Source organism: Hydra viridissima, unplaced genomic scaffold, assembly GCF_058129835.1.
Source record: "Hydra viridissima isolate aposymbiotic clone 2 unplaced genomic scaffold, HvirCarnegie_v1 scaffold_2, whole genome shotgun sequence".
Taxonomy (NCBI): Eukaryota; Metazoa; Cnidaria; class Hydrozoa; order Anthoathecata; family Hydridae; genus Hydra; species Hydra viridissima.
In genome coordinates, this window is record NW_028324301.1 from 9,445,165 (window position 1) to 9,461,170 (window position 16,006).

The window sequence follows — 16,006 nt, forward strand, 5'->3', positions numbered from 1 at the left end:
AAGCGTTGTGTTGAAAGTTGGTTATGCCAAGCTTATATAATTATACATATAATGAAAAAGCATTAAGCTGGCCATAAACAAACCAAAGTTTGCTTTTCTTTAACTTTTTGTTGTACTCATAACAATTTGTTCACATTATATTGAGGCAGGGAGGAGCTTTCCCACCCACAATGGTCAGAAAAAAACAAAACCGTGCAACTCATAATTTTACTTTAAAAATCAATAGTAAAAATAGAATATTAGTTATGATTACAGTTTCAAAGTATTCTAAGAATATTAACTAGTAAATTCCTGTAGAAAATATGGTAGTTGAACCCTTTCAAACAAATTGACATATTGTAATTACAAAATGACTTATTTTCCAATTAAAAAATTTTACAGAAATGTTAAAAAAAGAGTTTAATATATGAATCATATATCAATTGAAAATTTAATAGGCAGTAAGAAAATAACCACTTAAAAGCATTGACAAAAAAATTATTTAGTAAAGCAATAAGTTCATGAGAACGAGTAGGTCACTCTTTATAATCACTCTCCAGCACACTTTTGGAAAGGTTAAGTACAGGTGTTTTTAAAAGATGTGCGATTTCAGGTGACAATAGCTTTTTTTGACTAAACAATTATAATATAGGGGAGAACCTTAATGAATGGGACGATTATTGAATGGGACAAACTCAGATTCTTATAGAAGCATCGATGTAAGGATATTCAAATTCCTGTAACAAAGAGTGATAGAAACAAGAACTCAACTGACCGACTCATCCATCCTATTGCTCTATGACCGTAATGACAATGGATGTTATTGTGTTTTCGAATGTAAAAAGTAATTTAAAAATTTTTTTTTTTTTTCTGATTTTGCAGCAATTTTTGAAGTTATGGAAAATAATATTTCATGCTTAAATAGATAGCAGTCTCTAGTACTACAGTGAGTAAAACATTCAAGCTTAAATAATGGTGTTTTTGGTGTGACTAATCATTTTTGGATAAAGTGATGCGCATATTGAATGGGACAAAATACTACCAATTGAATGAATTTAATAAAGTATTATTTACAGCTCAGCAGAGGGATGCTGCAGTCCCTTACTTCTATCCCCAAGGGTAATGGGTATTATTTACACACTTTTATACTGCAATATTTTACTTAAATAAAAATAACTAAATATAAAATTCTAAAATGAGAAAGTTCTGCTTTGATTGAAATTTAATTAGAGTTAAAATGTTTAAAGTTAAAAATATTTTTTGTGTGGTCTTTATGTATGTATCTATATATTTAAATACATTTACAATTAATAAACTAATTTGAAAAAAGATTGAATTAAATACGTTTATTTGTAAATTTTTTATGTTTGTCCCATTCAATGAGACATACTTAATGAATGGGACAAATGTCATGCTCCAATAAAACTCTCTTTTTACCAATAGCCAAATGCAAAACCAATTTTTTTGTTTTACTATCATCGAGGAAGAGTCGGTGGTTATCAAACATATTTAAATATATATATTAAACAATTTTATCTACGTTTAAAAAGCATTTTGCAAAAACTGTCCCATTCAATGAGGTTTTCCCCTATATATATATTTTTTAAAAATGCAATTCATTTGTGATTTTGATATTTGTCTTGCCTTATCCTTACAATGCAACAGCTGCAGAGTTACGCGAAACTTTGTACTCAATTGATTTTATCTTCTTGCCCATTTATAAAGATATCTTTCAAAGTCGGACCAAGTCGGACATGAAACTTTAAATTATTGAATTTAACTTCAAAATAATACAATAAATCTATAAATAATTGGTGACACTACCAGACAATTTAAGAAAATTATGAATGAAAATTGGCTGTATTTCCTAAAAACTAGTTATTTAGTTGCTATGAAGAAAGTTATTCTTTGGTAACTGAAAAAATCAAAAATATTATGAATTATTATTATATTTCAATTACACATTTGTGTATTACATTTTTAAGCATCATCATTATACGTTTTATGTTAAAAAATCCTAGTTTTCTAGACTTGTCCCAAAGCTCATATTTTGTGTGGAAGTTTTTTTCTCTTCTGGTTTTATCAACTTTGCATTTAACTTCGTTTAAAAAATTATTTTAGGTGTAAGGTATGGTAAGTTTTAAATAATATTTTATTAAAATACAAACTATTAGCTTAAAGTAAAACCCGGAAATTTAGATAATAAAGTTAATTTTTGTTTTTTTATTGTTGCGAGATTTTAGGTAAAACTGACCGTTGTGCCACCCCGCGCTCCGATTTGGTTACATTTGGGCTCCTAGAACTATACCACTATAGTATAGCACTATAGTACTATATTTATTGTTATTATAAATATTTCTGAAAGACATTCGTAGAATTTATTTGGAAAGTTATTGCTTTTATAAAATATTTCACTAGGTTAACATAAGAAAAGAACCTGAATTTTATAATCGTAATTCGGTTCGAGTTCTTTGTAGTGCAAGTTCTACTCGAGTGTATTCATTTTTCACGTTCGGTTCTATTTTTAAAATTTTCAATTTTTGAATTAAAAGAATTACTATACCTAATAAATCAAGGCGCTGCTGGCACAACGTTTGGTTCAGCATGTTTGTTAATGCTTCACCTCTTCCTTATCTATCGCTCCGGCCTTATTTAATAACGATCCAAACTCATTCAAAATTTAAATTAAAGCCACGGTCAAGTTATCTGGTCAATAAACGGTGAGTAGTTTAAAAATTAAGTGGAGCTTAGGGCGTAAATTGTTAAAGTTGCAATGCTCATACTAAATACAGATTCTACTGAGAATGAGACACCACTTGGTGGACACCACTTGGTGGACACCACTTGGTGGACACCACTTGGTGGACACCACTTGGTGGACACCACTCGGAAATTTTAAGCAGATTGAAAGTTATAAAAAGTCATTTGCGATCCAATATGACTAACGATATCTGGATTGGTTATCTATAATACAGACAGTTTACATCAATGATATTGTTTTAAATAATATTATGAATAATTTAACAACAACAACAGATGTGAAATTATTTGACAAGTTTTTGAATCTCATTTTTTTTTTAATATTTTACTGTTAGACTATTACACAATTTATCAGTTGACACATTTTTTACTTATATACAGGTTTTAATAATAGTGTAAAACATTAAAAATAGACCTCCCACCCATAGTTACCAGCTGCTTGAACCACTGAGTTAGATTAGTTTAAATTTCATTTGTTTTAAAAAAATATCAATAAATGAGATATTAATAATACAATTTTTTCTTCGTCATTTGCAAAATTTGTTTCTCAAAGTCGGCGGTATCCCCCCCCCCCCCCCACTAATTATGCTCGCCCTCCTCTACTCAACAATAAAATCTAAATGCTTTCAACCTAATGTTTCTTGTATTTATAAATAAAGAACTTGTCAAAAATCTTAAAATGCTTATCACTTCTATACAAATTTATTGAATAAGCTGGAGAGAAGTGACAAACATTTAAAGGTTTATAGTGGGGTGAGATAAAACAATCCATATTAGCTTTATCACCTTTTATTTGTTGCAACAATGAAAACAGGTAATAAGTTTTATTTGTTTAGAAGAATTAAATTTTTAATTTACCTATATTATTATTTGAGTTTGTTACTTCGACATATTTCGATAGTTAATATACAGTTCTATAAGTAAAGTGGCCATATACTGTAATCTAGAAACCACAACATTTTTCTCTATTTTTTACCATATATCTTATAATACATTTTAAACAACCAAATTTTCAGAGATGAATTGAAAAGCATTTGAACTAAATTTATTCAAGAAGATCGAATTTTGTGAAATCGAATCAGGGGGTCGCTTAACCTTCTATCCAGCACATTATGATCAAACTACGAAAAAAAAAAAAAATTTTATGAATTTGTTGTAAGAATATGGCATTATGGATTAGAAAAAAACACAAAATAAATCTTTTTCATAACTATTAATTTATGATTTGTTGCATATATGCAACATTGCCGGAAAGAGGTATAGAAAATAACACCTTTTTTTTTAAAAAAAAAATAATAATAATAGCAATAATAATATGGGTAAATTCAGGCATTTGAAGTTACTAATATCTATTAACGAATTAATAAATATGTTTAATATACCGTTGTAGTTTTAAAACAATTTCTTCTTACTATAGTTATATATTTTCTGATTTTATCGTACATGGAAGTCTTTAAAGCAGTTTCTTATTCTTGCTCAAACAAAGCTGTATTTTAAATTTTGAACAGTTAAAAGAACAGGTCAAAATATTCTATTCAAAATGTTACATATTCTTTTGGGATGACCACATTTTTTTCTGGATCTTTGTCTTTAAGCTTCAATGCTGTTGCTACCTGTAAGATAAATCTTCCAAAAGGCAACTACTTTTTTTAGGCACTTGAAATTGAATACAGTGCTTTTGGTATAACAACCAAGCATTTATCTTTGATATGTAAATTAGTGCTGAGCACAAAATCCGGATCAATCCATATCCGGATTACCGATCCGGATTGATCCGGATTGAAACAAAGTAACAATCCGTTTAATCCGGATTAAAATACCAATTCCGGATTATGATATAAATCCGGTTTATTCAAAAAAAAAAAATACTTGGAAAAATTAAATATAAAATTTAAAAAACTCAACACTAATATAAACATTTGGTGAAAATTTAAAGTATTTACATTGAGTTACAGCCATATAAAAAAATCAAAATCAATTTTGTCGAAAACTGTTTTGCGTAAAAATTCCCATTTTCCCCGATTTTTTTAAAAACTACTGCTATAAATAAATATTGTGTGCGTTCTACAACGAGTTATCAGATATCAATTATTATTTTACTTTTATTAATATTTAATAACAGTCGTCAGTCATGAGGCAATGTTATTTAATTTCAGTACTCACTGTTCTGTAGTTTTTTGTAGTCTACTAGTTACTAATTTACAGCTCAGTAATTTGTTATTACATTAGTACTTATTACGTACCGTATCGTAATTTGTATTATATCATTTATATTTTGTTATTAAACTGTTGATATTTTAAACTTTACCTATTAAAAATGTCTCAAATTTGGACAAGTTTTACCAAAGGTATTGAAGAACACAACAAGCACTTAGTATTTTGCAATGCCTATGCCTAATAATGCCTAATAATGAAAAAATAGCTGATTATCTCAAAAAAAATGAAGCCGGATTGGATTCGAAATCCGAATCAACGGATTGAATCCGAAATCCGAATCGACGGATTGGATCCGTGAATCCGGATAAAACGGATTGATCCGAAATTCGGATTAAATAATTGTAATCCGTAATCCGGATTGGTCAAAATAATGCTCAGCACTAATGTAAATGCAGTGAAAAATCAATTTTAAGTACCACCGTTTCTTAGTGTTTATTCTCGTACGTTATAATGATATCAGCTTTTCTGCCAGATCTACACCTCCCATTGGCACATTGTATGCAAGAACAGTATCAGGAGTTGTGACATCAACATATACTTTTTTTTTTGCTATCCAACCTTTTGACTTTTGTTGATCCTGCGATACCAGCATAAGTTGATCCAACTGTAACGTCTATCAAACCATTATACTAAATGTATCCCAGAATTCTGTCCACTTCATAGTCTCATGATCCTCTTCCTTGAGATTTCAATTCTTTGTCAGATAAAAGTAGACATTACCCTATTCGATAACTAAGGAAAGTTCATGTTGCTAATATTCCCATAGCTTTCAGTTTACTAAGTAATGGTAATGAAGAAAACCAGTTGTTAAAGTAAATACGGAAGTTTTTACGTTCAGGCATTTCTTGAATTAGTTGAAGTGAAACCTGTATTAGATGCTGTTCGTAATAACTGTATCAAAATTGAACAACTTGCTGTTGTTCAATTTTGATACAGTTATTACGAACAGCATCTAATACAGGTTTAACCTAAACAATTTGCCAGAATATTTATTTTTTGTAGCATTGCCCACTGCACGCAAGAACCTTCTTAGAAATTCATAACACTTTAAACTCATAACATCATCAACAGCACGACATCAAAATTCTGTTGACCAAAACGATTCATAGCTAGGGAGGTGAACTAATGACATCAACATCTGAACACCTAAGAGTTGCTCAATCTCTTTTAAATTTGTTACTATACTAGTGCCTCTTACCTGGACACTATAGAGATTAGCTTTTTTTACTAAATTCTGGGTGACGCTATCATCCCAAAACAATTTTAAATACTCAAATGGTGTCATGTAATTGCGTTCTGGTAGAGAAATTTCCTCTCCTTTGAACGCTGCATCAAATATTGTGGTTGCATTTTCGCTGCATCAAATATTGGCGGCTTCATTGCAGACTTTCTTTTTAACAGAGTGGCATCATCCTCACAATCACTAAAATATATTTCAAGTAATATGTATTATATATATATATATATATATATATATATATATATATATATATATATATATATATATATATATATATATACATACATACATACATATATATACATATTACTTAAAATATACTTTAGGATATAAAGAGGCATGGTATTTATCAATTTGAATTAAGAATCTCATATTTTTAGATCCTAAAGTCATGGTATGTTAAATGGTGAAAACCACTTTCTTCTTCTTCAGCCCTAAAGATAAAAAAATCGAATGTAAATTTACATCAATTCACAAAGCAACTTGATGGTAATCAAAACTCACTCACTCAGATTTTTCAGAGCTGAAAACAATATTATCAATTTCAATTTCTGTCTAATTCCCTGATTCATCTGGTTCTACTAAGTCCGATAACTCAGAATCAGAATCTGGTTTGAGTACGTAATTATTAATTAAATAACCATTCTTTTTTTACTATATGATTTCTCTGGTAGCTCCTACAAAAACTTACAGAATTCGAAATTTTTCTGTACAAGAAGCTGTTAATTACTAATTAACAGCTTCTTGTACAGAAAAAAATTCCGAATTCTGCAAGTTTTTGTAGGAGCTACCAGAGAAATCATATAGCAAAGAAAGAATGGTTATTTATATACCTTGATCCGACAATGTTTTACATTTGTAACAAATAAATTAGAAGGTATATCTAACAATATCTTCTTTTTTTTTTTTTTTTGTCAATAATGACACCTTTCTAAATCTTCAATCATAGTACATATAAATTTTAAACATTTAAGCGTCAGCTTGGGTTTTCATATATCCAAAGATGAGTATATATCAAAGATAGTAACTAAAACTTACTAAAAATAACACTTCTCTCTTGAGCTGCCATTATTCAAGAGAAAATGTTATTGTGTAATTTGCGTCAAAATAAAAAAAAGAAAGATCTAAAATACAAATTTTAAAACACCTAATGTTGTGGATAAACATTGTAACCAAAATATTTATCAGCAAATCATTTATTGCAAATAGGCAACAGAAACGGGAATAGGGTTAACAAAGTAAAGACTGAAATTACAGTTTAGAGTATTTATTCAAATTGAGTAAAATTATCTTTAAAGTAATTATAGATAGCAATCAATAACGCTGGTATAAATGTAGGATTTTTTTTTTTTGAAAAACCTATGTTCCTTCGATGAGGATGTAACATCTTTCCCCTTGAAAAAGTTATTAAAAATGGATTGTTAAAAAATTAAAACAAATATATTTGTGTGTGTGTATATATATATATACATACACACAGACACACAGACACACAGACACGCACAGACACACAGACACGCACAGACACACAGACACGCACAGACACGCACAGACACGCACAGACACACACAGACACACACACAGACACACACACACACACAAGATTTCTCCTGAATAGTTTACCAAGAAATTAAAGCCAAAAGAAAAAAACATTTTTTAAAAGAAAAAAACTTTTTGGATGAAAGTATAGTAATGGCCACAGTGTTTGACAGTTAATACATATTTCGATAGAGAATATATAGTATACAGTAGAGACGAGTATATACAACTCAATAATACAAATATAACAATTTATTGAGTAATGTTAATTCCTTATGAATAATTTTATGCCATAAAAAAATATTTCTTCACAGATCCTAAAAAAAAAAACTTCTATATGGCAAGAAATTTCTGTTATTATGAATTTAAAAAGTTATACTCCTCTTCCTAAAAACTGGAAAGTTGTCCGTAGAAATGGAAGACATCATTGATTATTGGGAAGACAATACAAAACAGAACGGTGGGATAGTACCACTCTAAGAGATTATTCTGCTTGAATCTGTAAAAGGTATTTTTGTCATTGATTGTTTTTGTCAGGGTTTTTATTGAGATGGTTGTTTAGGGGGTTGTTTTGTGCCAAAGTATTTTATTGGGATTGTTTTATTAGGCTGTTTTGTCCGAGGTTAAAAAGTCTAAAGGAAACGAAGATCTGACAGGAACAAAGGGATCATCATTTTAAAAGTTTTTCTACTAAAAAAAAAATAAATCTAAATTTACGTTGCATAATGATATTCCGAATGTTCGAAAAGTTTTAACTATTTTTATAGTTATATTTTTTCTTTAGATTTACTGATACAAAATATCAGCTTAGAAATGCAGATTATTTGGTTTGTAAGTAATTTTACGCAGTTCTAATAAATTTCTTAGAATCACTTTTTATTGCTCTGGTGGTTTAACAAGATTGGTGTTTAAGAAAATTTGCTTGCGTGATTTAGGCATCAGTACTATAGTTTTTTACATTAATATTTCATATTAATGTAAAAAACTTTCATGTAGTTCTGTAGTTCTGTAAATGCAATAATAATTGCTTGTGACATAAAAATAGGACAAGCAATTAGCAAGTAATGTATAACATTGTACAATGTCTTTATGAGGTGTTTGTACTTTTGAAACGACCGCGACTTGGCTATTGTGACAATTATAAAACCATATTTTTACTACCCTCCAGACAATCATTTTATCAAAAACCTATTAAAGAAAAATGATAAACCCTTGGTCAGTGCGGCCTTATGAAGCTCATTAAATAAGAAATAAAATATGCGGCCACACATTTTTCAGTGTGAACCTTATGATGTCATTTTAAATCAATCAAAACCTTGTTGACAACTTTTATTGCCGGAGGTAACAAGTTAAAAAAAATATATACATATATTATATTAGCTTTTCTTAGATACCTAGCAATGAACAAGAAATGTTAAACATTTCTCTGGAGAATATACAAGTATACCACTAAGTTAAAGTTTTATATAAGATTTGCCTTCAGATTTAATATGGAAGTCAAACAGAGACTTGAGTGCTGTAGGTAGGTCGCTACACCTTTACGCTGTATAGACTATAGACCAGGATATATGTGTTGTGTTTTTGTGTTAATATATTTATATACATACATACATACATTCATACATACATACATACATACATACATACATACATACATACATACATACATACATACATACATACATACATACATACATACATACATACATACATACATAAATACATACATATATACATACATACATACATATATACATACATACATACATACATACATACATACATACATACATACATACATACATACATACATACATATATATATATATATATATATATATATATATATATATATATATATATATATATATATATATATATATATATATTACATTCTACATACATAATATACATATATATTTACGTTCTACATATATAATATACATATATATATGTATGTTTTTATATATGTGTGTATATATGACACACATAAATACACACACACTAAAATTCTAACATTTTTTAACTTTAGACTATGGATAAAATATTATCTGGAATATTAAATTCATCAAATCCTGAGAAACTTAAAGTAGCATTTATACGACAAGTAAGTCACACTGTTTCTGCAGCAGAGAACTTAGAAAGCATACTCCAAATATGTATAAATTTTTTTAAAGAGGACAGTTATTCTGATGAATTGAGTTCAGCCATGGACAATATGTTTATGAACTGGGTGAAACATAATAAAGATGCATCAATAAAGTTTCTTACAGATGAGCTGTTAAAAAAACCTATAAATCAAATGGAATCCAACTTAAAAATTAAGCATGTAAGAAGCCTTAACAAATTCATCAAAACTGTCAATACCATCCATGAAATCTCTAGTTCACCTATAAAAGCAATTTTGAGCACTTATTTATTCTCATCTTTTGTTGGATGTGATGATTTTGAACTTCTTGAGTGTTTTTGTGATCTCTATTTACAGTACCCAGTTTTGTTCCCTTCCAATTTAAACTCTCAGACACTTTTAGATTTATCAAATAGAATTATATCTATTCTTAGTTCATGCCGATTTGTTTTCGTAAATGAAAAACATCATCCTGCTTTTTATAACTCTATTAATCATGTTTATGGATTTTTCTCAAAGCATTTTGGACAAGATGAAGCTCTTATGAAACAAACTGCTTTAACTATTTTCAATATATTATCGAATCCAAATAAATATCCTTCAATATCCCTTGCAAGATTGGTACCTTGCTTTCAACTTGAAATGTTAAATGAAGATCTTGAAAATATAATTGTATCCTCAACTATAGCTGAGGAGACTTTGATTCTTATGCTGTGTCGAATGGTAGATTGGGCTTGTTTTCCTGCTGAAGACTTTTATATTGAGAGATTAATCAACAAGCTTATGGGGTTGCTTATCAAGTTTCAAAAATCTAACATTTTGTTCACAGTTATTGAAAACAAAATAAATCAGGTCAGTAATATGTAAAAAAATTTAATTTTTTTATTTGGCATGAATATTTTTGGTTTATTTTGTTTCTAATGATGATGTTTTTGCTCTTGTTCTAGCTATGTAGCCTAATTTTATTCCCATCAACACGTCAAGTTTCACTTTCAGTTTTAACATTTTCTCTTTTGTCTTACCTTCATTCACCAGCGCCTTTTCATCAGGTATATATTCTAACAGAAAATTTTATTATTTAATGTATGTATGTATGTATGTATGTATGTATGTATGTATGTATGTATGTATGTATGTATGTATGTATGTATGTATGTATGTATGTATGTATGTATGTATGTATGTATTTATGTATGTATGTATGTATGTATGTATGTATGTATGTATGTATGTATGTATGTATGTATGTATGTATGTATGTATGTATGTATGTATGTATGTATGCATGCTTTTTTAAGCTTTTTAAGTCAAATACTTATGGTCAACAGATTAACATGCTTGGCCAATGTTGTATGCTCAAAAGTTTAAAAAAGCTTGATTAAAATTAGATAGATGACTTCTTCCTTTGTTAATTTTAAAACTGCATGTAGATAACATTCATACTATTCATACTACTCAGTAGTATGAGTAGTATGAATGTTATCTACATGCATATTTGTCAAAAGAAAGTATGAGATTTTATTTGGGAAAAAGATTGAAATAAAATAAATTGTTATATATATATATATATATATATATATATATATATATATATATATATATATATATATATATTAAGTTTGTTTCAATATCAGTACAACATTTGAATATAGGAATAAAAAACAGTTGTACTAAACAGAACACCAGTTATTTATTCCTATTTTCATAAAGAAAAGGAGATTTGTACTGTTTGTGAGGTATTAACTGCATTTCACTAATTGCATAATCTAAAGCATCTTAAACAAGCAGTGGAAAAAAATTTTAGCAGAAAATGTAATAGATTGATTGAAAAAGAATGTAACAGCGTTAGAGATAAAAGTGTTAGAGAAAAAAAAACAACTTATTTTGTGACTTTTAGCTAATGCTTATTGTATATAAATTGCTTAAATAAGTTTAAATTGTTTCAATTTAAAGTATGTGTAAATATATTGTATACAATGTATATAGTAATAAACACAATTTTTAGGCGTGCAAAATATTTCCCAAACTGATTGATCATTTACAAAAAGAAGAAAATGGTAGTAAGTGCAGCATTGTTTTAGCAGAGCTTATCTTTACACTGATGTATCATTTTCCTGGTTATCCTGATATTTATTCTGATATGTTAGTGGTACTGAAGGTGATTTAATCAAATTTTGCTGTTGATTTAAGTTATTTCCTTTAATACCCTCTTTACTAGGTAATCATTTTTTTGTTTCAACATTTCTAAGTTTTACTTTTGTTTTATTTTAGAATTATAAAAAACCATCAGAACTAAACATGAAAATATGGCTCTCTAATTACCCTACACTTGCAAAAGTGGAAGTTCCACAATTTGCACTAATAAACAGAAAATCAGACACAGGAAAAGTAGGGTTAGAAAATCTAGGCAATACTTGTTATATGAACAGTGTTATTCAAGCTCTTTTCAACTTGACCAGGTAAAATATTTAAGATCTAACTGGTAACATTTTTAGTTTCAGCCACCATAGTTGTATAGTTGAATAAATATAATATATTAATTCCATATAAAGAAAGGGAATATTTCATTAAAAAAAAAAAGCTTAAGAAGGCTTTGTTTTAATCAGAGAAGCTAAAGCTTAAAAAATACAAAAATGCTTATGTTTGTTACCCTGAAAAAGAGTTTGATTTATAAAAAAGCCATTCACTTAAAAAAAAAATTCACCTAAAACTTTTGATGGTTATAAACATTTTTTTTTTATTTGATTCCAACCTTGGATTTCTTTTTAGTTTCCGAAATGATGTTATCAGGCAAGTATTTTCTTCTTCAAAGCAAATCTTCTCTACAGAACTACAAAAGATATTTTCATTACTTTATCTTTCAGAGGTAATTTTCAAATGTTCAAAAACTTTTAGAAATTTATTTTAGAAAATTATTACTAATTAAAAAAGTTTGAATAAATTAAGAGGTAGTTTTTCTTTCTTAACATTTATTTAATATCTGGTCCTACTTTTAACATTTATTTCAATATCTGGTCTTACTTTTAATCGTTTCACAGTATTTAGGACTTAAAATTATTTCCATTGAATGTAAAATATGTTTGTAAATTAGCGCCCAGCAATTGTTCCAAAAACGTTTTATGATGTTTCACGGCCAGAATGGTTTCAAGTTGGTTCTCAACAGGACTGTTCAGAATATTTCAAACACATTCTTGATCGCTTGGAGCAAGATAAGCTTTCTCTAGCTCAATACTTTACAGGAATGTTGCACGTTATTGTAGAATGCTTAAATTGTCATTTGAAATCCATAAAGAAAGAAGTATTTAATGATTTACCTCTTTCTTTTCACGAAAATTTTGTAGGACAATATACTTTAAAGGGTGGTGATCCCTCAGGAAATCAAAGTAGACCAATGCAATGTGATCGAGGAGAATCATCTAAATTACAGGAGCAGATTGAAGATGATGACACCTTACCAGATAAAGAGATATTTGAAGATGAATCCCTTTTAAGTATGTTATGCGCATATTTTCTCCCAGAACATTTGAATGATGCAAATCGTTACTTCTGCAATAACTGTCAATCCCTACAGGATGCCACAAAACGAATTGACATAGTGGATTTTCCTCCAATTTTAACCCTGACTTTAAAGCGTTTTACATTTAATGTAAAAACTCAAAAAAGAAGCAAGCTGTTGCAGCAAATCGATTATCCATTGACGTTCAGTTTGTGCAAAGGATGCAAAGCTTGTGAAGAAACACACAAACATTCTCAAAACCCAACAATTTTAGCAACATCATATGAAAATTGTCAGAGCGAAATTAAATATAGGTTATCATCAGTTATAGTACATTCTGGAGTGTCCCTTGACTGTGGTCATTATTATAGCTACATATGCGAATATTCTGAAAACGGATGCAATTGGTTACTTATGAATGATAGTCGAGTAAGCATAGCATCAACGAACAGTTTTTCTAAATCTGGCACTAGCTTTCCTAGAGACACTCCTTACGTTTGCATTTATGAAAAGTATCACCAATCGTTGTTTTCTAGTTCTGGAGATTTTATTTTACCTCAACATCTCATGGATTTCGTAGTTAAAGACAATGCTTTGTACAGAGAGGTAAGTTCAATGTTGTTAATTACTTTAGTTCTGCAGTTAGTTGCTTCCTAAATTTATTATCTTTTTTTGTTCCCATGTTGCCTTTCATAGGTTAGTCTTTGAATGCTAATCGTGTTTTTTTGTTTTTAATTTTTAAGATCACTATTTTTATTTATTTTAACAAGGAAATTCTTCGTGAAGAGTTAAAAAACCAAAAGCGCGTTCTCTTATATCCTACAAACGATTTTAATAAAGATGACGATGACGACGACGATACGTCGAACAATCCGAGAGGCTCTTGTTCAAGTTCCGCGACGAATTGGGATTCTGGAAAATTTGTTTTTTAGCTATTCATTTGTAATTAAATTTGCTGAAAAGTTGTAAAAATGTTTAATATTAATGTCAACATTAGCTTGAGAAAAAAAGCTCTTCGCAATCAAGTATCTAAATAAATTTTAATAATTATTTAATGATTATGAACGAGTTCTTAAGTTATTAAACGTGCAGTTTATTCAAACATTCCCTACAATATGGGATTATGTTCTATTTAATTAAATCCGTTAAAATTATTTCAAAGCTACCAAACTAATTAATTACTAAAAAAGTAGCTAAATGCATAAAAAGTTATTTTAATAAAAGTAGAAAAATCAATTTTCAAAAAGCGACAGCTTTTATTTTATTCTTTAATGACAAACTGAGTCGCTGATAACGAAAAAGACGAAAATAAAAATGTTTTGGAGCATGATGATAACTTGCCTCAACTATCTCACTGCTACTATAATTTCTGTGTAGTAAATTTTCAACAGTAGATATCTTAAATCTAAATCCCGCCGAAATTTTTAACGGCAATCGATTACAAAATTCTAAAGCTAAACTGACACAAGCAGATAAACACAATTATCAAAACCCCATGTGCATGAATTTACAAACAAGACAGTTTAAATGGATTTTGGGGCCTAATGCTAATTTTTATAAAACTTCCGGTTCTAAATTCTCAGATGATTCAATTCAGCCGTAGGATTCATAAAACGTTTACATTTTGACGCTTTTCAAAATTATATAAGGTCTTGTTTTCAGCGTTTACCTCACAATGTCTGCAATTATTTATCAGTAACCTGACGTTTAAGAACTTAGTTTGTTCCGTTTCTTGTTTTCATAACCGTTCCCCTTTGAAGATTTGTGAAGCGTGGGATTTAAAGTAACGCGGAATTTTACAAATCACTTTAACTTTTAAACCACGACAACCAGGTTTCAAATAAAGTGATTCCAGTTTAAGTTTATAAATAATAATTCTTCGCGAATTGAATGGTCTGATTATCACATTGTCATACCCATAAGATCGTCCAAATACTTCCCGAATATTTGTTTGTTAGGCGGAGGCATTTTAACAAGTTCCTGCATGTCAGCGTGCTGCATCGCATGCAATAACTCTTTGCATTTCGTGTAATGCAAATATTTAAGAGAGGCAAGCTTCTCAGCTAGTTCAACTTGATGATTGCCCATAAGGTCCTCATTAATAACAACCAATAAAAGTTTATTTAGAGCTAAACTCTCTAAGATACTCCCAGCTCCAGCATGGCTAATTACTAAAGATGCATGTTCCAAATCATACTTGATAGATGGTTTAAAACTGTAAGACTCAACACGGATGTCATATCGGTTTACATTTTTCGTGAATTTTCCTTTACCAGTCTGTAACAGGACTTTAGTGTACCCTTTCTTAACTAAAAGAGTCAAAAATTCGTCTGTAGTAACAACATCAATGAGTTTGTCAAATTGCGTTGTTCCCACTGTGACAAAGACGTATTTTTCGTTGTTCATGTTAGAAAATAGCTAAAAAACTTAATCTTTAAATAAATGAGAATAAGGGTTAAAAAAATTAATAATAAAGAAAAAATTCCTTTTATTGCAGACTTATTGACAGACAGACAAAAAAACTATATATTTTAAATCTGGAGAAAAAAATTACACCATTTAAAACATACTATCAACATCCACTATTTAAACTAGACTGTTGCCTTTTTCATCAAATCCGAAGAGTCGCTCCTAAAAAAGTTTTTAA

The 16,006-nt window shown here is 29.0% G+C and overlaps 2 protein-coding genes across 2 annotated transcripts; one reads left to right on the forward strand and one right to left on the reverse strand.

Moving 5' to 3' along the window:
* The first annotated feature begins 8,967 nt into the window (after positions 1-8,967).
* Positions 8,968-14,470, forward strand: LOC145192351 (ubiquitin carboxyl-terminal hydrolase 38-like). Its single transcript, XM_090080623.1, has 8 exons — positions 8,968-9,257; positions 9,768-10,715; positions 10,811-10,912; positions 11,869-12,021; positions 12,135-12,322; positions 12,633-12,729; positions 12,955-13,965; positions 14,130-14,470. The coding sequence occupies exons 2-8, from the start codon at positions 9,771-9,773 to the stop codon at positions 14,289-14,291; spliced, it is 2,658 nt and encodes an 885-aa protein (XP_089936749.1). The 5' UTR covers positions 8,968-9,257; positions 9,768-9,770; the 3' UTR covers positions 14,292-14,470.
* Positions 14,437-15,765, reverse strand: LOC145192362 (UDP-N-acetylglucosamine transferase subunit ALG13-like). The gene has a single exon (XM_090080624.1). It carries the CDS (start codon positions 15,763-15,765, stop codon positions 15,262-15,264), a length of 504 nt encoding a protein of 167 aa, XP_089936750.1. The 3' UTR covers positions 14,437-15,261.
* Positions 15,766-16,006: the final 241 nt, after the last annotated feature.

Bases quoted from the DNA above. Each gene is read 5' to 3' on its own strand.
- LOC145192351 (XM_090080623.1), top strand. From the start codon at position 9,771: ATGGATAAAATATTATCTGGAATATTAAATTCATCAAATCCTGAGAAA. The intron at 10,913-11,868 runs GTATATATTCTA...CACAATTTTTAG, and splicing joins CACCAGCGCCTTTTCATCAG to GCGTGCAAAATATTTCCCAA. The intron at 12,323-12,632 runs GTAAAATATTTA...ATTTCTTTTTAG, and splicing joins GCTCTTTTCAACTTGACCAG to TTTCCGAAATGATGTTATCA.
- LOC145192362 (XM_090080624.1), bottom strand. From the start codon at position 15,765: ATGAACAACGAAAAATACGTCTTTGTCACAGTGGGAACAACGCAATTT.